Source organism: Thalassophryne amazonica, chromosome 14 (assembly GCF_902500255.1).
Source record: "Thalassophryne amazonica chromosome 14, fThaAma1.1, whole genome shotgun sequence".
NCBI lineage: Eukaryota > Metazoa > Chordata > Actinopteri > Batrachoidiformes > Batrachoididae > Thalassophryne > Thalassophryne amazonica.
This window is the reverse complement of record NC_047116.1, coordinates 204,454-229,836: the sequence shown is the minus strand read 5'-3', so window position 1 is coordinate 229,836 and position 25,383 is coordinate 204,454. Positions and strand designations below refer to the sequence as shown.

At 44.1% G+C, this 25,383-nt stretch overlaps 1 protein-coding gene across 1 annotated transcript in view; it reads left to right on the top strand.

Moving 5' to 3' along the window:
- Positions 1–25,383, top strand: part of pde1a (phosphodiesterase 1A, calmodulin-dependent) — a 397,928-nt gene that overhangs the window by 193,185 nt on the left and 179,360 nt on the right. Inside the window, exons 5-6 of the mRNA XM_034187112.1 lie at positions 7,203–7,269; positions 17,765–17,881. Of these exons, the coding sequence (XP_034043003.1) occupies positions 7,203–7,269; positions 17,765–17,881 (184 nt within the window). The remainder of the gene's footprint in view (positions 1–7,202; positions 7,270–17,764; positions 17,882–25,383) is intronic.

Here is a 25,383-nt window from a genome sequence, read left to right as displayed (position 1 = left end):
GCTTCCCGTTGACAGGGGGGTACTGTTGTGTGTTGGGGGGGTTTGGCTGGACAAGGTTGGGTTGTTTTGTGTTTATTTTCCTTCCCAGGTGATTTGGGGCTGTTCTCTGAGGAAAATGTGCTGCAGAAGAGTCTCTCTCCTCTGTTACGATGATTGGCTGCACCTGTTGCATTCTCGTGCGGCTCTCTATCAGGACAATCCACGACACGTGTGATGTTCATGTGCAGATCTGAGGACTTCCAGCTGGTACCAATGTAGTGATGAAGAACTACATTTAAACCAGCAGTGAGTTGGATAAGATTGCCGGAGAATACGACCTTGTGAAGACCGTGTGGGGACGCTGAGGGCCGTTTCAGAGTCTGACATCGTGCCTGTGAAGGAGGACGAGGGTGAGAGACAAACGTTGTCAGCACACGGCAGAGGTGAATATTCTGAAAAGTTTATCCGTGAATGTAAATTGGCATCTTATACGCAGCTATAAGTAATTATTGGTGGAAAGTGTTTGGCGTGCTCCTCACGGCAGTGGCGTGCGGATTAATGATCCTCCACTAGCTGTGAGCAGCAGCCTCCTTGAATTAAGTTGGAATTCAGACCTAAACGTGTAGCTGATAAGTTTGCCTCCAAACAATATTTCGTAGTAAAAGTGTTGAATAATCTCATCTCTCTGTTCCTCCTTCGCAGAGTACAGTTCTGGGAAAAAGTCACCTGGGGGGGGGGGGGGGTGTCGGCGGAACTCCTGAGTCCTGAACGTTTGGACTCCGACTGTTGAGACGCTGAGAGAGCGCGCCGCCTTTTCACCTCACCAGAACTTTAATTAATTAGTATTTTATGTATAGCACAAAGGGGAGAAAAATAAATGTGTTTTGTTTTTGGAACTGCTTCTGATTATTTCATTCTGGGTTCAGTCAGATACTGGACCGCTCCTCACTCCGCGTCTTATTCATAACAGGAAATGGCCAAAAATGGGAAAAATGACATCAAAATCAAAACTTAAAATCAAAATGGCCAGCTTCCTGTGGACATTTTACCATGACGGTAACATACTTTTTTGTCTATCCTAGCATGGTAAATATGTGTACCGAATTTGGTGAGGCTGCGACGAAAAAACCCCAATGCGGAGGGGTTTTTGAAAATTTCTAGGGGGCGCTATTTCGCTATTTCACTATTTCGCTGCGACCATGTGCAATGCCCCCAAAATATTGAATTTCGGATCCGGCCGGATGACTTTGGAAAGTTTGGTGAGTTTTTGAGCATGGGAAGAGGCTGAAATTTCGATTTCAAAAGTGGCAAGAATAATAATAATAACTAGGACTGCAAGCAGTCATATACGGGCCCTCGTTCCGCGCGACCGCCTACCTAGGCCAGTGGGTGCCCTTGTGACCACATGTGGGCATTTGCATGCAGGGGCAACCACTCATCACACAGTTAAAATTTTAAACAAATCACACAATGCATCAAGGAGTTATGACATGTTGATTGTTCATCCACTAGGGGGCGCTCAGTGTACAAACAGAGGGGCTGGGTGTGTTGAGGGGCCAACCATCATCATACATGTGAAGTTTCAAGTCAATCAGGCAAAGCATGAAGGAGTTATCATGACTAGATGTTCCATGGCAAAGGGTCAAAATGGCGGCAGCATAGCGGCCACACCCTTGAACATAGAGAAAAGGTTTCAATAACTTCTGGTCAGTATCATCTTTGGATGCTGTCAAAGAAATTTGAAGTCCATTGGACAAAATCCCGAGGAGGAGTTCGTTCAAATACAACATGTGGAAATCACACCAAAATTACAAGAAAATTCAAAATGGCAGACTTCCTGTTAGGAGTAGACCCATGGTATAAGAGACTTTTTTGTACGTCTATGCAAGTCACATATGTGTACCAATTTTCATCTCCCTACTCCAAAAAAACCCCTATGGGGAGGGGTTTTGAAAGTTTCAAGGGGGCGCTATTGAGGCATTTTGCCCTGCCCATGGCGACGCCCCTATGAATTGTAAGAGGTTGTCGTGCTCGACCTGTGTATCAATTTTCATGATGATGTGACAAAATTAAAGCCGTCAAAAGGAAGAACGTAATTTCATGGCGAATGGGCAATATTCGTCACGCCACACGGACGCCGTTACTCGTAACTTCACGGCATTCATCGCCTACATTCACCAATGTGTTCTGCATGTTTTAGAAGTGGAATGAAGTTGATTGGGTTAAGCATGTGACATCAGGACCTCTTAAAGTAAAAATAGGACATTTCCCGCTACCACCGGGGGCGCTATGGCGCAGGTGGGAACTTAAGATATGTAGACATTCAGGGTGGAGCCCTTATCATGTCCAGCAAGTTTGAAGGATCTATGATGAAGTATGTGGGCGTGACAGCCGTTCGAAGTGAAATGGCGTGCTGCAAAAAGCTCGCCAAAGTTTGACGACCCCTAGCAGCCTCGCCTTTTGACTTAATTAGAATCTTTTGATAACTTTTGATCACCATTGTGTTGTGATGATTTTGACCAAATTTGAAGACGATCGGATGAAATCCCTAGGACGAGTTAGTTCAAATGTAAGTAGTGGAAATGGCCAAAAATTGCAAAAAATTTGCTCAAAATCGAAACTTAAAATCAAAATGGCCGACTTCCTGTCAATATTTCACCATAACAGTAAGAGACTTTTTCGTGCGTCCTTACATGGTAAATATGTGTACTGAATTTCGTGAGGCTACGACGAAAAAAGCCCAATGCGGAGGGGTTTTTGAAAATTTCTAGGGGCGGTATTTCGCGATTTTTCTGCGACCATGTGCGACGCCCCCAAAATATCAAATTTCGGATCTAGCCGGACAAGTTTGGAAAGTTTGGTGAGTTTTTGAGCATGGGAAGAGGCCGAAATTTTGATTTCAAGAGTGAGAATAATAATAATAATAATAATAATAATAATAATAATAATAATAATAATATTAATAATAATAATAAACAGCGCAATTACAATAGGGTCCTCGTAGGACGTTGCCTACTCGGGCCCTAATAAATAATAATAATAATAATAATAAACAGCGCAATTACAATAGGGTCCTCGTAGGACGTTGCCTACTCGGGCCCTAATAATAACTAGGACTGCAAGCAGTCATATACGAGCCCTCATTCCGCGCAACCGCCTACCCAGGGCAGTGTGTTCTCTTGTGAGCAGATGTGGGCATGTGCATACAACCACTCATCCCACAGTTCAAATTTCAAGCAAATCACACAATGCATGAAGGAGTTATGACATGTTGATGGTTCATCCACTAAGGGGCGCTCAGTGTACAAACAGAGGGGCCAGGTGTGTTGAGGGGCCAACCGTCATCATATATGTGAAGTTTCAAGTCAATCAGGCAAAGCATGAAGGAATTATCATGACATGATGTTCTATGGCGAAGGGTCAAAATGGCAGCGCCATAGCGGCCACACCTTTTGACATAAAGAAAAGCTTTCGATAACTTTTGGTCAGTATCATCTCTGGATGCTGTTAAAGAAATTTGAAGTGCACTGGACAAAATCCCTGGGAGGAGTTCGCTCAAATACAACATGTGGAAGTCACGCCAAAATGAAAAGAAAATTAAAAATGGCCGACTTCCTGTTTGGAGTAGACCCATGGTGCCAGACACTTTTGTACATCTATGCAAGTCACACATGTGTGCCAATTTTCATCTCCCTACTCAAAAAAAAAAACCCTATGGGGAGGGGTTTTTGAATGATTCAAGGGGACGCTATTGAGGCATTTTGCCCCGCCCATGGGCGACGCACCTCTGAATTGTAAGAGGTTGTCGTGCTCAACCTGTGTATCAATTTTCATGATGATGTGACAAAATTAAAGCCGTCAAAAGGAAGAACGTAATTTCATGGTGAATGGGCAATATTCGGCACGCCGCCACACGGGCGCCGTTACTCGTAACTTCACGACGTTCATTGCCTATGTTTACCAACTTGTTCTGCATGTTTTAGAAGTGGAATGAAGTTGACTGGGTTACGTATGTGATATCAGGACCTCTTAAAGTAAAATAGGACATTTCCACACCACCCCCCGGGGGGCGCTATGGCAGAAGTGGGAACTTAATATATGTAGACGTTCAGGGCGGAGCTCTCATCATGTCCAGCAAGTTTGAAGGATCTACGATGAAGTATGTGGGTGTGACAGCCGTTCAAAGTGAAACGCGTGCTCCGAAAAGCTCGCCTAAGTTTGATGAACCCTAGCAGCCACGCCGTTTGAACTAATTACCTTCTTTTGATAACTATTTTTATCACAATGGGGTCATGATGATGTTGACCAAATTTGAAGAGGATTGGATGAAATCCCTAGGACAATTTGTTCAAATGTAAGTAGTGGAAATGGCCAAAAATGGCCGACTTCCTGTTGACATTTCACCATGACGGTAAGAGACTTTTTTGTACATCCTAGCATGGTAAATATGTGTACCGAATTTCGTGAGGCTGCGATGAAAAAAAACCCAATGCGGAGGGGTTTTTGAAAAATTCTAGGGGGCGCTATTTCGCGATTTCGCTACAACCTTGTACGCAACCCCCAAAATATCGAATTTCGGATCCGGCTGGATGACTTTGGAAAATTTGGTGAGTTTTTGAGCATGGGAAAGGGGCGAAATTTGGATTTGAAAAGTGTGAAGAATAATAATATTAATAAATAATAATAAACAGCGCAATTACAATAGGATCCTCGTAGGAGTTTTTACTATTCGGGCCCTAATAAATAAATAATAATTATAATATAATAATAAACAGCGCAATTACAATAGGGTCCTCGTAGGACGTTGTCCTACTCGGGCCCTAATAATAATAATAATAATAATAAAGAATAACAACAATAATAATAATAATAATAATAATAATAATAATAATAATAAACAGCGCAATTACAATAGGGTCCTCGTAGGACTTTTGCCTACTCGGGCCCTAGTAATAATAATAATAATAAACAGCGCAATTAGAATAGGGTTCTCGTAGGACTTTTTCCTACTCGGGCCCTAAATATTAATAATAATAATAAACAGCGCAATTACAATAGGGTCCTCGTAGGACTTTTTCCTACTCTGGCCCTAATAAATAAATAAATAAATAAATAATAATAATAATAATAATAATAATAATAATAATAATAAACAGCGCAATTACAATAGGGTCCTCGTAGGACGTTGTCCTACTCGGGCCCTAATAATAATAATAATTGTTGGGAAAGTGTAGGTACACGGACCCACAACAGGGGGCGCAAATGAACGGACAATGGAGGAGGTCAAATAACAACACTTTACTGTTGTGAATGGGCACAACAAATACAACAGATTACAACAATAGACAAAAGCCAAATCACAAAAGGTGTCGTGTGGGCAGGCTCGAAGATAGGAGACGTCTGTCCAAAGCAGAACCGGAACCACACGATTTCCTCCGCCACCAGACCCCGGGAATACTGGAGCCGCCAAGTCCCGAACTCCCAGGTGGCCACTGCCTCCGCGTGTCGGACCTGGTACTGCTGGCGAGGAACAAAAAACAATTAAATGTGGGTGCGTTTGCACCCAGCAATCCGTACGGCAGGAAAACTACCTCCACCTCTCGTTGGAAAAGGAGTCGCACAAAAGTCACAAAAGATCACTGTCAAACAGTCAGCTGAGTACGTTACCTTCCAGGTAGAACGATATCTCGGCAAAGAGGTGGAGACGTCGTCCTGCTGATGTACCCCTGCCGATCAGATGATTGGTAACAGCTGTTGCAGGTGATGCGTGACAGCTGTCACCCTGGCTGCTCCTGTGAGGCGGCTGCCCCCTCTGGTGCCTGGAGCCCGCACTCCAGACAGGGCGCCCTCTGGTGGTGGGCCAGCAGTACCTCCTCTTCTGGCGGCCCACACAACAAATAATAAATAATAATAATAATAATAATAATAATAATAATAATAAACAGCGCATTAACTACCGGCCACAACAAACAGGAGTGATCCAAAATCCTCTACAGTATTTTCAGCAATGGAAAAAAATAAAATAAAAAATGGGTGTGTCAGAAGTTTTTGCCTGTAGGTTTGAAATCACTTCACATAGCACTGGGGAGCTCTCTGCAATATTTCTTTTGGGTTGACAGGTGGTATTAAATAGGAGACAGACAAAGAGCAAGTTCCTGATGAGTACCACAGATTAAAGGGACAAGTCAAAAAAGTTATCTCATTTTCTATTCAACAAACAGGATTGTAATGAGAATTACTCATCCTTTTCAGAATAGAGAGGATCAGATATAACAGGCCAGGGTCACAGTCAGAATTCCTCTTCTTTATTGATAAACAGGCAGGAGACAAATACAGGTGAGTAAGTAGAAAAACAGTCCAGGGTTCCGCTGCAGGAAGGTTCAGTGCTATGACACAAACCACCTGACACCAGCCTCGTGCCAGAGAGGACTGTGTAGCAGGAGCTGGAGACAAGGAAACCATGTCACAACCTCCCCTCAGGAGAAGACACCAGAGGTCCACCTCCCCCTTCTCCATCCAAAAAAATTAGGGCAAAGACAGATGATGCCAATCGGGGCTGCAGAGGGAGGTGGAAGTCAGGAATGAGCAGGACATAGGAGAAAGAGACACAGAGCACAGGTGGAGGGAACTGGCAAGCGGGCCAAAAAATGGATCCATAACAGGACAGAGACGTCTAGAGGATAGCCTGGTGGCCATAACTTAGCAGAGAAGTCCAGAGGCTGACCAAACGGGGAGGACAGACCAGGAAGTCAAATGGGAGTGCAAATGGGCGACTCCAGCGGCAGGCCAGAGATGTCTGGAGGGTGGTCTAGAAAACACAGCAGCTGCTTACATCCAAATCAGGTTTGCTTTCACTGAAATCCTGAACAAAGTCATATAAAAATAAGAACATGGATAAGAACTGAGTCTGAAAATGCAGCATAATGATCTTATAGGAAACTGGGGCCAAATTTTATTACATTCTAAATGACTGAATAATTAAATATCAATACATCTCCTGCAACTTCATGACGCATGAAATCAAAAAATATGCTGCACTAGCATAGCCCTTGGTGCATTTAGAACATGTTACTATGGCAACAGCAATTTCTCCTGGTCACAAAGTGTGGAGGAGGGTTTACATGCTGGCCAGTTTTTGTATCTATGCATGATGTGCTCATGTCTGATGGATACTTGTTTAGGATTTACACTCTCATATGACTTATTTTTGTGTTTGATATCAGGATGTACCGCAGGACCTCCAACATGGCTGGTCTCACCTACCCCGCCATGGCTCTGACAGTACTGAAGGTAAAACCGGTCTCTCTCTCCCTCCTACCTGCTGCATCTTTTTGAATTTCAACAGTAAAATTAATGCACTAAGCCTTGTCTTGAAAATAAATAAATGTGTTTATTTATAACACTTTCATGAAGCAATTACACCGTGCTTAACAAAATACAAATAGTAACCCAATTAAAATGTTAAAAGATCAAGCGCTATCAGCCATATGAGATTAAGTGAACACATTTAAAATTTCCAACATAATAACTTAATAGAAGCATGTGTTCACAAGAACAACAAATGATCACAATAAAAGATTACAGTTACCATTTATATGGTATCTTGTTTCACAATGTAGAGGCAGGATAACAGTTTTGAAAACTACCAAAGACTTACAAAAGGGAGAAAAGACATGAAAACAAAATGTGCAAGAACAGCATTTGGAGAGCACGTACGGTGCACCCGGAAAGTATTCACTTCATTTTTCATTTCTTCATTTTTTTTCTCCATTTTATGTTACAGCCTTATTCCAACTTGGATGGAATTCATTTTCCTCAGAATTCTACACATAATACCCCATAATGACAATGTGAAAAAGTTTTTAGATTTTTGCAAATGTATTAAAAATGGAAAAAACTAAGGAATCACATGTATGTAAGTATTCACAGCCTTTTCCATGAAGCTCAAAATTGAGCTCAGGTGCTTGCTGTTTCCACTGACCATCCCTGAGATGTTTCTACAGCTTAATTGGAGTCTACCTGGGGCAAATCCAGATGACTGGACATGATTTGGAAAGACACACCCATCTACATACAGTTGTGCTCAAAGGTTTACATACCCTGGCTTACATACCTTTTTTTGGGGGGGGGGGGGGGGGGGGGGGGTCATTTTTCAGAGAATATGAACAATAACACAAAACTTTTTTTTTTACTCATGGTTAGTGGTTGGGTGAAGCCATTTATTGGCAAACAACAGTGTTTATTCTTTTCAAACCGTAATGTCAACAGAAACTACCCAAATGAACCTGATCAAAAGTTTACATACTCCCGATCTTAATACTTGTATTGCCCCTTTTAACATCACTGACAGCTTGGAGTCTTTTGTGGTGGTTGTGGACGAGGCTCTCTGATGGTGAAGCTGCCACTGAATATGTTTTGGACTTTATTTATATCAATTATGAAGTAATACAAACAATATGGCACTCTATGGTAAATCTGCATGGAGTAGACAGTTCTCAAAAACTGAGTGACTGTGCAAGAAGTAGAAGAGTGAGGAAAGCCACCAAGACACCCAGACAACCCAGGAGAAGTTATAGGCTTACATGGCTGTGATTGGAGAAATTATGCACAGTGCAAGCTTTGCATTTTGTATCACCAATTATCCATCTTCATGATGAAGTGGTACAGAGGAGGATTTTCTTAAAAAGAAGACCTGAAAGTCCATCCATCCATCCATCCATCCATCCATCCATCCATCCATCCATCCATCTTCTACCGCTTAGTCCAATTAAGGGTCGCGGGGGGCTGGAGCCTATCCCAGACAGGACGCCAGTCTGTCGCAGGGCCACAAACAGACAAACAAACACAGACACACACACACACACACACACACACACACACACACACACACACACACACCACACACACACACACACACACACACACACACACACACACACCTACGAACAATTTTAAAAACTCCAATCCACCTAACCCGCATGTCTTTGGATGTGGGAGGAAACCGGAGCACCCAGAGGAAACCCACACACACACGGGGAGAACATGCAAACTCCACACAGAAAGGCCACGGGAATTGAACCCACGACCTTCTCGCTGTGAGGCAACAGTGCTAACCACTAAATGGTAAATGGTAAATGGACTGCATTTATATAGCGCTTCTCCATCTGCATCAGACGCTCAAAGCACTTTACAATTATGCCTCACATTCACCCCGATGTCAGGGTGCTGCCATACAAGGCGCTCACTACACTACACTGCACTAAGTCACCATGCTGCCCAAGACCTGAAAGCTTAGCTACAAATTGCCAGAAGGTACATCTGAGATGCAAGCCTGGATTTGATCTGTTTTGGTGAAAGAAAATCCTTCTCTGCTCTACTCCACTATGAAGCTAAGAGTAGTGATGCAAAATGCAAAGCTTGCACTGTGCACAATTTCTCCAATCACAGCCACATAAGCCCATAACTTCTCCTGAGGTGTCTGGGTGTCTTGGTGGCTTTTCTCCATGCAGATTTACCATAAAGTGTCATACTGTTTGTATTTCTTTGTAATTGATGTAAATAAAGTCCAAAACATATTCAGTGGCAGCTTCACCATCAGAGAGCCTCGTCCACAACCACCACAAAAGACTCCAAGCTGTCACTGATGTTAAAGGGGGCAACACATGGTATTAAGAAAAGGAGTATGTAAACTTTTGATCAGGGTCATTTGGGTAGTTTTTGTTGTCATTATGATTTCAAAAGAGTAAACACAGTTGTTTGACAATAAATGGCTTCACCCAACCACTAACCATGAGTGAAACAAAGTTTTTGTGTTATCATTCATATTCTCATAGACCTCTGAGACAGGATTGTCTGGAGGCACAAATCTGGGGAAGGGAACAAAAATATTTCTGCTGCTTTGAAGGTCCCATTGAGCACAGTGGTCTCCATCATCTGTAAATGGAAGAAGTTCACATCTACCAGGACTGTTCCCACAGCTGGCCGCCCATCTACACTGAGCGATCAGGGGAGAAGGACCTTAGCTGTGGAGGTGACCAAGAACCCAACGGTCACTTTGTCAGAGCTCCAGCATTCCTCTGTGGAGAGAGGAGAACCTTCCAGAAGGACAACCATCTCTGCAACATACCACTTATCACGCTTGTATGGTAGAGTGGTCAGATGGAAGCCACTCCTTAGTAAAAGGCACATGGCAGCCCACCTGGAGTTTGACAAAAGGCACATGAAGGACTCTCAGACCAGGAGAAACAAAATTCTCTGGTCTGATGAGACAACGATTGAACTCTTTGGAGTCATGCTTGGAGGAAACCAGGCAAAATCCCTACAGTGAAGCATGGTGGTGGCAGCATCATGCTGTGGGGATGTTTTTCAGCAGAAGGAACTGAGAGACTAGTCAGGATTGAGGGAAAGATGAATGCAGCAATGTACAGAGACATCTGGATGAAAACCTGCTCCAGAGTGCTCCTGACATCAGACTGGGGTGAAGGTTCATCTTTCAGCAGGACAATGACCCTAAACACACAGCCAAGACATCAAAGGAGTGGCTTCAGGACAACTCTGTGAATGTCCTTGAGTGGTCCGGCCAGAGCCCAGACCTGAATCTGACTGAACATCTCTGGAGAGATCTGAAAATGTCTGTGCACCAACGCTCCCCATCCAACCTGATGGAGCTTGAGAGGTGCTGCAAAGAGGAATGGACCAAACTGCCCAAAGATAGTAGAGAAGCTTGAATCTTCGACTGGACTGGGTTGCTTGACGTGAGGATGTTTTGCTTCAAATCACAGAAGCTTACTCAGCTAAAATTCTTGCTCTGGTAGTCTGACTTCTGTCTTGACTCTTGTAGAGAAGAATAAACCAGAAGCCAACAAAAGCTGGAGTGCCCAAAGATAGGTGCACCAAGCTTGTGGCATCATATTCAAGAAGACTTGAGGCTGGAATTGCTGCCAAAGGTGGATCAACAAATTATTGAGCAACGGCTGTGAATACTTAAACAGAAGGTTCTCAGTTCAAGGCCATCCCTGCCTATTCCCCATGTACTGTGGAGTTACATTAGGAAGGGCATCCAGTGTAAAATGTGCCAAGTCAGCATGGAGATCCATATCACATCTGCTGTGATGAGCCTGAGCAGAAAGGGAGAAAACGAAAGAACGTACCAGGACTAAGATATATTGAGGAACATATTCCAGTAGTATCACTTAGGCCCAGTTTCATAAAGCAGTCTAATCGTTCAGTCTACTATTTAGTCAACTACGATTAGTCGTCCAACATTATCCATGTAATCACTGTTTCACATCGACGGCTAAACCTATTGATTAGGGATTAGTCAGGGATTTTTATGGACATAACAGCCTCTCAAGCACCGTTGCCAAGAAATGCCTCCAATGCGCAAGAGTTTTGTTTATTTCCGGGTTGGTTTCTGTCATTAAATATCCAGCCTTTGTTTCGTTAACTGGCTTTATTAACATTTACGGACACATACCAACTGCAGAAAGATGTACTTAGCTCTTAGCCTAGCATTTCTTCTTTTACTCTTCCATCAAGCCTTTTTGTGCACACAACGCTGCCCATTGTTAAGGGCCCCTTCACACATAGTACGAATAATTACAAATCACGGCAAAACAGCTAGTATGAGTGAACCACAAAAACATCAATCTGACATCTGGAGGAACACGTGGTCAGGCAGCCATGAACAATCCTGCTATGACAGTTTCGTGCATAACCGTGCATAAGTGTGCACGAGCATGCATGAAACCCTCGTAGCGGGAACACAGTGCGAGCAGCTGGAGCATGTGTAACCACATCGTGCAGCTGTTGTGGAAAAAAAAATACACGCCACCCACGGGATTCAAACCTGCAATTTACAAAAGCTATAATTGCCAGTCAGAAACTTTACCACTGCGCTACCATCGCTGTCCTACAAAAGGTGTTTAAAATACCTGAAATCAACAAGGAGATAAACGTATTTAAAAAAAACACACACACACACACACCATAAAAAATACCCCATGTTATTGAATCCCTCTTATCGAGAGGACAATAGAGAAGACATCACTCCACAGAAACAGCACTTATTAAAGTAGTTAATGATCTGCGAGCAATGGACTCGGATACTACTACAGCATTGGTGTTGTTGGATCTCAGTGCTGCGTTTGACACAGTTGATCCTCATATTCTACTTGATAGGCTAGAAAACTGTTTCGGGATTACTGGAACTGCTCTTGTGTGGCTGACGTCTTATCTGTCTGGTCGTTCCCATTGTGTTTTGTGCAATAACACTACCTCTGACTTTAAGGGCATGAAGTTCGGGGTTCCGCAGGGATCCGTTCTGGGTCCCTTGCTTTTTTCCTTGTATATGGCACCCCTTGGGAACATTTTGCGGTGTTTCGGGGTTGCTTTGCATTGTTATGCTGATGATACTCAGTTGTATATGCCGATAGCTGCTGGAAATCCTGTCCACATAAAATCTTTACAGGACTGTCTTGCAGCAGTGAGAAGTTGGATGTCTAGCAACTTTCTACTTTTGAACTCTGATAAGACTGAAATGATGGTTCTTGGCCCAGCAAGACATTGGCACCAATTTGATCAGCTGGCGCTTAGCCTAGGTTTATGTGTTATACATCATACTGACAAAGTGAGGAACCTTGGGGTAATTTTTGATCCTACGTTGTCCTTTGACCTCCACATTAGGGAAATTACGAGGACTGCTTTCTTTCATCTGAGAAATATAGCAAAGCTTCGCCCCATCCTGTCTATGGCTGATGCTGAGACTCTGATTCATGCATTTGTCTCTTCTAGATTGGATTATTGTAATGCTTTATTCTCTGGCCTGCCGCAGTCTAGCATTCGAGGACTTCAGTTGGTGCAGAATGCTGCTGCCAGAATTTTGACACAAAGCAGAAGGTTTGATCATATTACACCCATTTTGGCATCCCTTCACTGGCTACCTGTCTCTGCGAGGTCAGATTTTAAAGTTCTGTTACAGGCCTATAAAATTGTTCATGGACTGGCACCTCCCTACCTGGTGGACCTAGTTAAGCCCTACGTACTGGCTTGGGCCCTGCATTCGCAGGGTATGAGACTTTTTTGTGTTGCCAGGGTAAATAAAAAGTTGGCCAGTCACAGAGCCTTTTCATATCATGCCCCTGCCCTGTGGAATGATTTCCCCCTCCACATAAGGCAGTTGGGCACTGTTGACACATTCTGGCATCCCTTCATTGGCTACTGGTTTCTGCCAGATTGGATTTTAAAGTTTTATTGTTGGTTTATAAAATTGTTCATGGACTGGCGCCTTCCTACTTGGCGGACTTGGTTAAGCCCTACGTACCTGCGAGGCCTTTGCGTTCGCAGGGCGCAGGGCTTCTGTGTGTTCCGAGGATGAACAAAAAATCTGTGGGGTATAGAGCCTTCTCCTACCGTGGTCTGGGTCTTTGGAATGATCTACCTGCTGTTATTCGGCAGTCTGACACGGTGGAGATTTTTAAATCAAAACTGAAGACCCACTTTTTTAGACTGTCTTATCATTAATTTTTTTATCTGTTTGTGTTTGCTTTGTAATTTCTTTTTATTCTACTGTGTTTTATCTTTTAACTGTGCTTTTCTTGCTTTTAATTTTGAATTTAGATTAATTTGTGTTGTGAATTATCTGAAGCGCCTTGGGGCGACTTTGTCGTGATTTGGCACTATATAAATTAATAAATTGAAATTGAAATTGACAATACAAGTATGAACCATTTGTTCCTCTGTAGATGACCCATGGTCACAGACGTACAGTCATGTAATGACATAAATGAAGCAGTGCACTCTTATCATGTCCACATCTGCTTGCAGTGTGTCCAGCCGGTCCCGCGCATGTGTCCAGCCTGACACGTGTCCTGTGGACGGCGTGCCGCAGGACAGACACCGTGTAATGTGGAACAGATCTCACGTGGGTGACATGACATTCAGATTGCTTGATGTGTGTTATGATCTGTCCGTTTGTTTCACCTGGGGCAGCCTGTCAATGTGCGGGCCATGCGCTCGCTCACTGCAGCCCATCGCAACAGCAATATTTTTTATGTATGTCCACATGAGGAAGCAAGCAACACACCCCGCATCACAGTGGACAGTTGTTAGGTCATGTCCGTCCTAACATGGTACGTGTTCCCCAGCTGAGACGTCCAGAACCAGAGATCTCAACAGCTGGAGTTGTCAGCGGACACACCCCCAGTCAGTCCAGCGCACACACTGTGTCATGCTGTCTGTGTTATGTGATCATTATTTGTTATGTAACTGTGTATAATATAGTGTAGTACTTATTAATATACCTGTCCTGGCTGTGGTCTCTGTGTTTATACTGTGACACGTCCTGTGCACTGAGCAGTCATTTTGTGTCTCTGGTCAGCAGCTGAGAGGCACCTCCCCGTGCTGTGTGTGCTCTAACCTGGCTGTCCGGCCCCGCAGGTGTTCATGTCTGTACATACATATAAGCATTTTATGCAAGTGTGGAGACCGACATAATCGGACACGTGCAAGACCATGCACGCACATGCGTGTTGCTTTTGTAACGCCACACTTTGTGGGGGCACTTAGACAAATTTCACATCCACTTGAAAGTGATCATCTGCTGACTGTTCTCGGTGCTTGACGAGCACAAATGGCCACACATTTTCTAAGTGCCAGGCGAGTGGTGTTAGATGTGTCGTGGGTGTCACCTGGAATTTTGGCCGGCACCTGTCGCGAGAGGAATCGAATGGGCTCTCACAGGGCACATTCTGTCTTTCAGCCGCTAGTGTGCATGAATAAATGGTAAATGGGCCTCATTTACGAGTATATAGGCGCTTTAATCATCTGCATCAGACCGCTCAAGGCACTTTACACACTAATGCCTGCAATTTCACCCCCGACATCAGGTGCTGCCATACAAGGTGCCTCACTACACACCGGGAGCACTAAGGGGATTAGGACCTTGCCCAGGGTCCTTAGTGATATTCTGGTCAGGCTGGAATTGAACCGAGGATCCTCTGGTCTCAAGCTCAACGCTTAACCACTAGACCATCACCTCCCCTAATAGCTGTAGCGACATGTGTAAGAGGCATTGGGGGAAGCTCCAATTTTTCACAAACGCCATCCAATTCCTCCTCCGTGGGTTAGTCGACTTCAGTCATGTTATGTGTGAAGGGGTCCTAACAGCAACACCTGGTGGCTAATGTGAGAACGGCCACAAACACTCATGTACAGTCGTCTGCTACAACCATGGCCAAAAAGCAGAGGAAGCTCTCCTTTTGGAGGAATACGAGCGACGTACGGGTGCTCTTGAGTGTTTCATCAAGTGTTGGTACATCATAGCTGCCATGTTTTGAGGTAAGACACTGAAGTTTTGTTGACTAAACTAAGATTAGCCTCCTCTGTACCAGGCTAAAAATTTTAGTCAGGTAACGCAAACCTTTAGCTAACTAAACGCTTTGTGCAACAACTAACGTTAAAAAGTTACTCAACTATGTGAGTTTATTCGATTAAACAGATTGACTGCTTTATGAAACCGGGGCCTTAGTCTTAATTTTCAAAGATTAGCAACGTTGTGGTCAAGCATTTAGTGCCCTTGTTTCTACTGCAGAAGGTTCCTTTTCAAAACCACCCCTGCCCATTCTCCTATGCTAAGTGCAAGCTGCATCAGGAAGAACATCCGGCATAAAAGTTGTGCCAATCACATGCAGATCTTGGATCTGCCATGGTGACCCTGAGTGAAAACAAGGGAGCGATTGAAGGACCTTACTTGTTGGGAAAGTGTAGGAACACGGACCCACAACAGGGGGCGCAAATGAACGGACAATGGAGTAAGTCAAAATAACAACGCTTTACTGTTGTGAATGTGCACAACGAATACAACCAATTACAGAAATGGACAAAAGTCAATACACAAAGGTGTCGTGTGGGCAGGCTCGAAGATAGGAGAACTCCTCTCCAAGGTAAGACCGGACCACACGGCTTCCTCCGCCACAGACCCCGGGAATACTGGAGCCGCCAGAGTCCCGAACTCCCAGGTGGCCACTGCCTCCGCGTGTCGGACCTGGTACTGCTGGCGAGGGAAAAAGAACAGTTAGATGGGGGCGCGTTTGCACCCAGAACTCCGAACGGCAGGAAAGGTACCTCCACCTCTCGTTGGAACAGTAAACCAATAACTAGCTCAGTCAAAACTGTGTACTCAGTAGGCTTTGATATGTTACCTCTCTGGTAGAAACGATATCTCGGCAATGAGGTGGAGATGCCGTCCTGCTGATATACCCCACTGATGATTGCCGTCAGCTGTCTCACGTGATGGGTGACAGCTGTCACCGAGGCTGCTCCCGTGAGGCGGCGGCGCCCTCTGGTGCCTGGAGCCCGCACTCCAGGCAGGGCGCCCTCTGGTGATGGTGGGTCAGCAGTACCTCCTCTTCAGCGGCCCACACAACATTACTTGCCAGTTTTCCCTTTCCAAGGGACATCGTCACAAGTATTTAATGTATCAGTTGTCAGTCTGGTGATAGAATTTCAGCATAGTTCTCACCCAGAGTGCTAATAGAGTCCACACTGTTCACAGACCTCCTACACCTGCTTTCTGCTGGTTTCACTTCAGAGTAATGCTGCACAGGAGCTTGCCATATTTCTGGATGGACAGACTGATCAGAAAACCCCATGTTTTTCGTGGTCAGCTTCATTTCATTTGCTAATATTCATCACTTTTCCAGTTTTCTGAGATAAGTGGGACACGTGAGCATTTCTAAGTCACTGAATGTGTCTCAGGGTTCAGTTTCTTCAATAAACAGGATTGTACTGCTGGATAAATCTGTCATATAGGCAGTTCTCAAAAACTGAGGAACCATGCTGAAAGGACGAGTGAGGGAAGCCACCAGACAACCAGACACCCAGACAAGTCTGAAGGAGTTCTAGGCTTCTGTGGTTTTGATTGGAGAACCTTAGCATAGTGCAGCTTTTGTCTGTTGCATCAGCAGTTATGCAGCTTCATGATGAAGAGGAAGATTTTCTTCAAAAGAACATGTGCAGGGAAACCTGAGCCGAGAGTTGATCTGTTTTCCTATTTTGCAATCCTTCTCCACCTCATCATAAACCTGAGAAATGCAGAAACAACACGTTTCACAGGACAATAGTTTCTCCACTCACTTTCAGAGCTAAGTCTTAAAAGGGGACAAGGAAAGAAATCTTTGAATTTCAGCTAATTACAGTTTGCATTGTTCTTTTACTGACACAGGCAGCCATTTGATGAAGTGAGATGCCCTTATTTTTCCACTGGTTTTACCTTTTTTCTTTTTTTACACACCATTATAATATTAAATTGAGAAGCTCTGGTTGTGAGGGCCACAAAAAAAATCTACTTTTTATGATGATGTGGTTGAAACTCTGTAATATCACACAAATTATTCAGGTTTAAATAACGAAAAACAACAAAAAGAAAATGGCATGCAAGGAAAGGAAAGTAGTGTTCATGTTTTATAACTAAAAATTGCTGCATTTTCTGATGAAGTAAAATTCCAGAGTTTGAAACTAATCCTGCATAATGGTGTGCTAGGTGGTGGTGTGCTGCCTTCTACTCTGGTCTTACAGAGGTCATATTTAGAATGAAGAGACAATATCTGGACCCTGCCGATCCCAATCACACAACAGATGAGCTGTATTCTGTGACTGCTGTGTCATGTCATAAATAAGCTTTGATGTGGCACTTTCAGGCAAAACTTTCAGAGTTTATGAGAACACTGTCAGAGGATGATGCCATGATAATGTTGCACCGGCAACTTACAGATTTATTTTTTTCTAGGAAGTGGATCAATGGTCATTTGATGTTTTTACCTTCCATGAGGCCACTGGGGACCACGCCCTCAAGTTCCTTGTCTATGACCTGCTGACTCGCTATGACCTCATCAACAGGTTCAGGGTAATCACATTTTATCAGTTAGTCAGTGAAGCTTTTTAATGAAGCAAATGTTGAAAACATTTATTCTGCTGGAAACATGGATTGTTTTGTGTGTTTTATTGATATATTGCTCCCCCCTCCCCCTCGTGCTATCTTATCAATATAAACTGCTTTTTGTAAGAGCAGGTAGCTGAGTGGATGAGGAGCTGCCCTACCAATATGTAGACTACAGGGTGACATGGAAGTAGATTTTCACTCCTGTCCCATCCCACTCCCACAGAAAAATTCATGTCCTGTCCCACTCCTGGTAAAATGGCTCCCACTCCCATCCTGCTACCATTAAGAATGACTCCTGCTCCTGTACTGCTCCCATTTTTTTTCCTTCTTTTAGTTTTTTAGGTTTTGTGTTCTGCAGTTTTATTTCAGAAGATATTCCAACAGGAACAGTTCATCTGTGGTACAACCCCAATTCCAATGAAGTTGGGACGTTGTGTAAAATGTAAATAAAAACAGGACACAATGATTTGCAAATCCTCTTCAACCTGTATTCAATTGAATACACCACAAAGACAAGATATTTAATGTTCAAACTGATAAACTTTATTGTTTTTGTGCAAATATTAGCTCATTTTGTAATGGATACCTGCAACATGTTTCTAAAAGTTGGGACAGTGGCACCAAAAGACTGGGAAAGTTGCTGAATGCTCAAAGAACACATATTTGGAACATTTCACAGGTGAACAGTTAATTAGAAACAGGTGAGGGTATAAAAGGAGCATTCTCAAAAAGCTCCGCCGTTCACAAGCAAAGATGGGGTGAGGCAGACTTAAGACGCACTTATTTTCCCTTTCATATGGCAGCATACTGGTACAGTTTTGTTTTACGCTTTTTACTCTTTTAATTCATTCTTTTAGTAAACGGAGCGTGCCGCGGCCTCAACTTTACCTAAATTCTGGGTCTTTTAGTGAAGTTTAGGGCTAGTGGCCGGCGATCACCTTAGTATTTCTTCTGTTTTTCTTGTTGTTTAATGCTGACAAATTATACAGTATTTCTTGTCCTTCTGATGCCTGATTCTGTTTTTTCTCTCTGTTTAAGGTGCAGCTCCATCCAGAGATGGGAGATGTGTTCGTGTTGGTGATCCTCTTGTCCTGTGCACCAATTGCATTTCTTGTATATTCGTCCGTGAATTGTTCTGTGAATTGTTCTGTAATTTATGTCTGTATCATAGCCCAAGCAGAGGGTCACCCCTTTGAGTCTGGTCTGCTTGAGGTTTCTTCCTCAGAGGGAGTTTTTCCTTACCACTGTTGCTCTGGGGGTTGGTAAGGTTAGACCTTACCTGTGTGAAGCGCTTTGAGGCAACTCTGTTGTGATTTGGTGCTATACAAATGAAAATAAATTGAAATTGATCACCAGTTTGTGAACAACTGTGTGAAAAAATAGTCCAACAGTTTGTTTCTCAATGTTCAATTGCAAGGAATTTAGGGATTCCATCATCAACAGTCCATAATATAATCAGAAGATTCAGAGAATCTGGAGAACTTTCTACACGTGAGCGACAAGGCCGAAAACCAACATTGAATGCCCGTGACCTTCGATCCCTCAGGCAGCACTGCATTAAAAACCGACATCATTGTGTAAAGGATTTTACCACATGGGCTCAGGAACACTTCAGAAAACCATTGTCAGTTAACACAGTTCGTCACTACATCTACAAGTGCAAGTTAAAACTCTACCATGCAAAGTGAAAGTCATCAACAACATCCAGAAAAGCTGCCACCTTCTCTGGGCCCGAGCTCATTTGAAATGGACAGACACAAAGTGGAAAAGTGTGCTGTGGTCTGATGAGTCCACATTTCAAATTGTTTTTGGAAATCATGGACATCGTGTCCTCCGGACAAAAGAGGAAAAAGACCATCCAGATTGTTACCAGCGCAAAGTTCAAAAGCCAGCATCTGTGATGGTATGGGGGTGTGTTAGTATGGGCAACTTACACATCTGTGATGGCACCATCAATGCTGAAAGGTACATCCAGGTTTTGGAGCAACACATGCTGTCATCCAAGCAACGTCTTTTTCAGGGACGTCCCTGCTTATTTCAGCAAGACAATGCCAAGCCACATTCTGCACGTGTTACAACAGCGTGGCTTCGTAGTAAAAGAGTGCGGGTACTAGACTGGCCTGCCTGCAGTCCAGACCTGTCACCCATTGAAAATGTGTGGCGCATTATGAAGCACAAAATACGACAACGGAGACCCCGGACTGTTGAACAACTGAAGTTGTACATCAAGCAACAATGGGAAAGAATTCCACCTACAAAGCTTCAACAATTAGTGTCCTCAGTTCCCAAACGCTTATTGAGTGTTGTTAGAAGGAAAGGTGATGTAACACAGTGGGAAACATACCACTGTCCCAGCTTTTTTGGAAACGTGTTGCAGGCATCCATTTCAAAATGAGCAAATATTTACACAAAAACAATAAAGTTTATCAGTTTGAACATTAAATATCTTGTCTTTGTGGTGTATTCAATTGAATATAGGTTGAAGAGGATTTGAAAATCATTGTGTTTTTTTTTTCCATTTTACACAACGTCCCAACTTCATTAGAATTGGGGTTGTAATACGAAGCACTGCCTTAATCCAAATAAAAAAAACTTCAGTAAAAGACACACAACATAAATAATTCATGGCCTGTGGTCTTATAGTTTTTCAAAATGTGGTGGTGATGGACACATAATGATCCTGACATTTACTTTGTCTTCTATTTGTGTAACTGCAGACTGTATGAAACCAACAAGTTTCATGTTTTGTGAGGTCAGCTTTTTTTTTTTTTTTTTTTGTGTTAATATATATCCATTCCTACATTTAAGGCCTGCAACATTTAAAAAGAAAGAAAGTAAGAAAAAAAGGTTGGGACTGGGCAGTTAATTCTAAATGTAAGAATTAATGAATAATTTTTGCTTACAGTTTTCTTGAGAAATGTCAGAGGATGAATTCATGAACATTTCCAAGTCACTGAATATTTCTTAGATTTCATTTATATCAATCATTCATAAATACAAACAGTGTGGTACTTTATGGTAAATCTTTGTCAGGTAGGCATTTCTCAAAAATTAAATGTCCATGCTGGAAGAAGACAAGTGAGGGAAGCCACCAAGCCACAACTCTGGAAGAACTTTTGGCATCTGTCGGTGTGAGTAGAGTGGAACTAGTGCAACTTTTTTTTTTTTTCATTTTACATACAGATGAAAATTTACAGGGTGATTCCATAATTTTTTCCTCAGAATTGAGTGATTCCATATTTTTTTCCTCTGCTTGGTCTAAAAAAGTAACTGTTACTGACTGCCACAATCTTTTTTTCTTGATTTCTTATAGTGTTTCTTAAAGCCAGAAAGTTGCCATTTGAAATGACTTTAGTTTTGTGTCATGTCTGTGATCTGCTTTTTTTCTACAAAATTAAACAACTGAATGAACATCCTCTGAGGCCGGTGATTCCATAATTTTTGCCAGGGGTTGTATAATTATGTATTTACATTGAACTTATAAAGCAAACAGAAGAGTTTAGGCTCTGGCTGCTGACATCATTTACTTTGGTATTAATAATTACATGAATGTTATAGAGTTTAGAATATAATAGAATGTCCTTTATTGTTGTTATGCAAAATGTACAATGACTTTGGAGAGAGCTTCTACTGTGTTAGTGCAAACAGATAAAGTAAAGAAACAAAAGGTATACATAGTTATAAATATAACATCCTACAGGACAGTGCAATGAAAATCTCTATGTACAACCTATCCAAGATGGCGCCACGTGAAGGCGCCCTGGTATTCTGGTGCTCCCTGTTTTGTCTGTTTTTGTGCGTAAATCGAGTGTCATCGTGTTCCTACAATCGCGAGGAGCTTCTAAACTTCAGATCATCAACACCCATGGACATTACGCCATTTTTTTAGTGCCTGCAGCTGAAGTGGTTCACTTTTTGGCCAAAAGAGTGAGACGCCGGTGGAGAGGAAAACGAGCTGGAGCTCTTGTGCGCCTCAGACAAAGAGGCACGCGTACACCCCTACCTGGGATATTTCTCTCCAACGTCCGCTCACTCCACAACAAGATGGATGAGCTGGCACTGCTGATGAAGAAGAATAGAGATTTCTCCTCATCTTGTGTACTGTGCTTCACGGAGACGTGGTTAAATGCACAGACACCGGACTGCGCGCTCAGTGGCGGTCCTAGAGTGATTTACTCCCCGGGCGAAACCCCCTGCGTGCGGGACAGAAACTGCGATAGAAGTCAGAAAGAGTGATAGAAGTCAGTCTCCAAACACAAGCAGCTACAAAAAAAAAACACCAGAAATAGAAGCTCGATTTGTCGCTAGTCATTTTTAACAAAGAAAATGCCGCTAAGAGGATTAGAAAAGTCTCCGGTTCAACTCAGAACAGAATGAAAATTAAAAAATGCTCCCACGGATGTTTACACCAAAAGATCACTAATTCGCTCATTTCGCTGTCAATCAAAAAAGGATTCAGCCTCAGACAAATCATCCAATCATCATGCAGAAGCTGAGCGTCTGGGCCGGCCGAGGCCAGCCCACTGCCCCATAGACCCCCAGACACGCTGAGCGTCCGATGGGCGGGACAAAGCCCAGCATTTATCCGGTGACTCATCTCGTTTCACTGCAAAGCACTGTGAAGCTGCGGGAATATGTAAATCAATACATACCTTTTTCCTTTGCTCGTTTCTCCTTTTCTTCTTTCTTTTTCTTTCGAAATTGGGCACCTGATGGCTTTGATCGTTTCCTATCCATGATTATGTCTTACTCCGTTTCAACCACCTCCTCGTCCAAACATTGAAAGATTCCCCCCTCCCCCTGCACAAACTCTGCACTGTGCAGCGTTGCTCACCTAACGCGAGAGGTGAGATGGGGGGGGGCGCTCTGCCGTAATGTAACCACGAACTCCCCCGTCAGGACAACCCCCCACCCCATTTTTTTTTTCGCACGCTTGTGCCGCCCCCCCCTGCGATGCCGCCCCGGGCGGCTGCCCGGTCGGCCCGCCTCCAGGACCGCCCTGTGCCCGCTCCAACTAGAGGGATTCCAACTCCTCCGCGCAGACAGAGACCGAGCACTTTCCGGTGGAAAAACAAGAGGTGGAGGACTCTGCTTCTATATCAACAACGCCTGGTGCTCCAATGTGACTGTGATCTCCCAACACTGCTGTCCCTCTCTGGAATATCTCCTCATAAACTGCAGACCATTCTACTCTCCACGTGAGTTTAACTCTTTCATACTTTGCTCTGTGTATATTCCACCAAGCGGGGACGTGCACGAGGCCGAGCACGTGCTCGCGGATCAGATTGTGAGCGTGGAGAGAGACTTTCCGGACTCTCTTGTTATAATTCTCGGTGATTTTAACAAAGGGAATCTCAGTCAGGAATTAACAAAATACAAACAGTTTGTTAAATGCCCAACCAGAGAAGGGAGCACGATAGATCATTGTTACACGACTGTGAGCGGCGCCTACTGCGCGGTGACCCGTGCAGCTTTGGGACTCTCAGATCACGTGATGGTCCACTTGATCCCTGCATACAGAGACTAAAACTCTCTAAACCTGTTGTGAGGACGTCTAAAGTGTGGAGCAATGAAGCTGTGGAGGAGCTACGCACGTGCTTGGGCACTACGGATTCGGATATGTCTGAGGCTTCAACAGACAGTCTAGATGACTACATGGACACTGTGACATCATATATTCATTTCTGTGAAGACAGCATCATCCCACAGCACACCAGGGTGAGCTATAACAATGACAAGCCCTGGTTCACACCTAAACTCCGGCAGCTCCGTCAGCAGAAAGAGGTGGCTTTCAGAGAAGGACACAGAGACAGCTATAGAGGTGCAAAATATAGATTTAGCAAGGAGGTTGCAAAGGCTAAATCCATGTACAGTTCACGTCTGCAGCAAAGATTCTCTGCCTCTGTGTGGAGGGGGTTGAAAGAGATCACCAACTACAAGCCCAAGCACCTCGTTCTATTGACGACCTGAAGCTGGCCAACGATCTGAATGTCTTCTATTCACGCTTTGAAGATGACTCACACCTCCCCACCCCCCACACAACTGGATATTCAAACACTCTGGACCTCCCCCCTCTCACCGCTGCCCTCCCCCTCCCCTCTCCCCCCGTTGCCCTCTCCGTCCAAGAGGAGGACGTGAGAAGACACTTCAAAAGGCTGAATCCACGTAAGGCTCCGGGCCCAGACTGTGTCTCTCCTGCCACCCTGAGACACTGTGCTGATGAGCTAGCCCCAGTCTTCACGGGGATCTTCAGCACCTCCCTGGAGTCACGCCATGTTCCAGTCTGCTTCAAGTCCTCCATTATAATTCCAGTCCCCAAGAAACCACGCGTCACTGGACTTAATGACTACAGGCCTGTGGCTCTCACGTCTGTAGTCATGAAGACCTTCGAACGCCTGGTTTTATCCCACCTGAAGTCCATCACCGACCCCCTCCTGGACCCCCTGCAGTTTGCCTACAGAGCCAACAGGTCTGTAGACGACGCCATAAACCTGGCCCTGCACTCCATCCTGCAGCACCTGGACTCCCCAGGAACCTATGCTAGGATCCTGTTTGTGGACTTCAGCTTGGCATTCAACACCATCCTTCCGGCTTTGCTCCAGGACAAGCTTTCTCTGCTCCACGTGCCCGACTCCACCTGCAGGTGGATCACAGACTTTCTGATGGACCGGAGCCAGGATGTGAGGCTGGGAAAGAATGTCTCGAACACTCGGGCTCTCAGCACAGGATCTCCACAGGGCTGTGTCCTTTCCCCTCTGCTCTTCTCCCTGTACACTAACTGCTGCACCTCCAGCCATGACTCCGTAAAGCTCATCAAGTTTGCGGACGACACCACCCTCATTGGACTCATTTCGGATGGGGATGAGTCTGCCTACAGGAGGGAGGTGGACCGGCTGGTGACCTGGTGTAGCAGCAACAACTTGGAGCTCAACGCCCAGAAAACAGTGGAGATGATCGTGGACTTCAGGAAAGCTACAGCCCCCCCGCACACATATTGTATATTTTATCTTAGCATTTTATATTGCTCTCTGTTTAATGTTGCACCATTATATCGAGGCAAATTCTTAGTCTGTTCCTATATAAGTTCCTATATATAAAAGAATCAGGCATCAGAAAGACAACAAATAGAATCTGTTGGGAAAGTGTAGTGACACGGACCCACAACAGGGGGCGTAAATGAACGGACAATGGAAGGAGTCAAATTATAACACTTTACTGTTGTGAATGACACAACCAAACACAGCAGATTCAGAATGTGCAACAGTCAATTAATAAAGGTGTCGTGTGGGCAGGCTTGACGATAGGAGACGCCCGTCTGGAAACGAACCGGAACCACACGATTTCCACCACCACCGAACCCGAGGAATACTGGAGCCGCCAAGTCCCGGAGTCCCCAGGTGGCCATCTTCCCGACGTGTCTGATCTGGTACTGCTGGCAGAAAGCAAAAGACAGTCAAAGGGTGGGT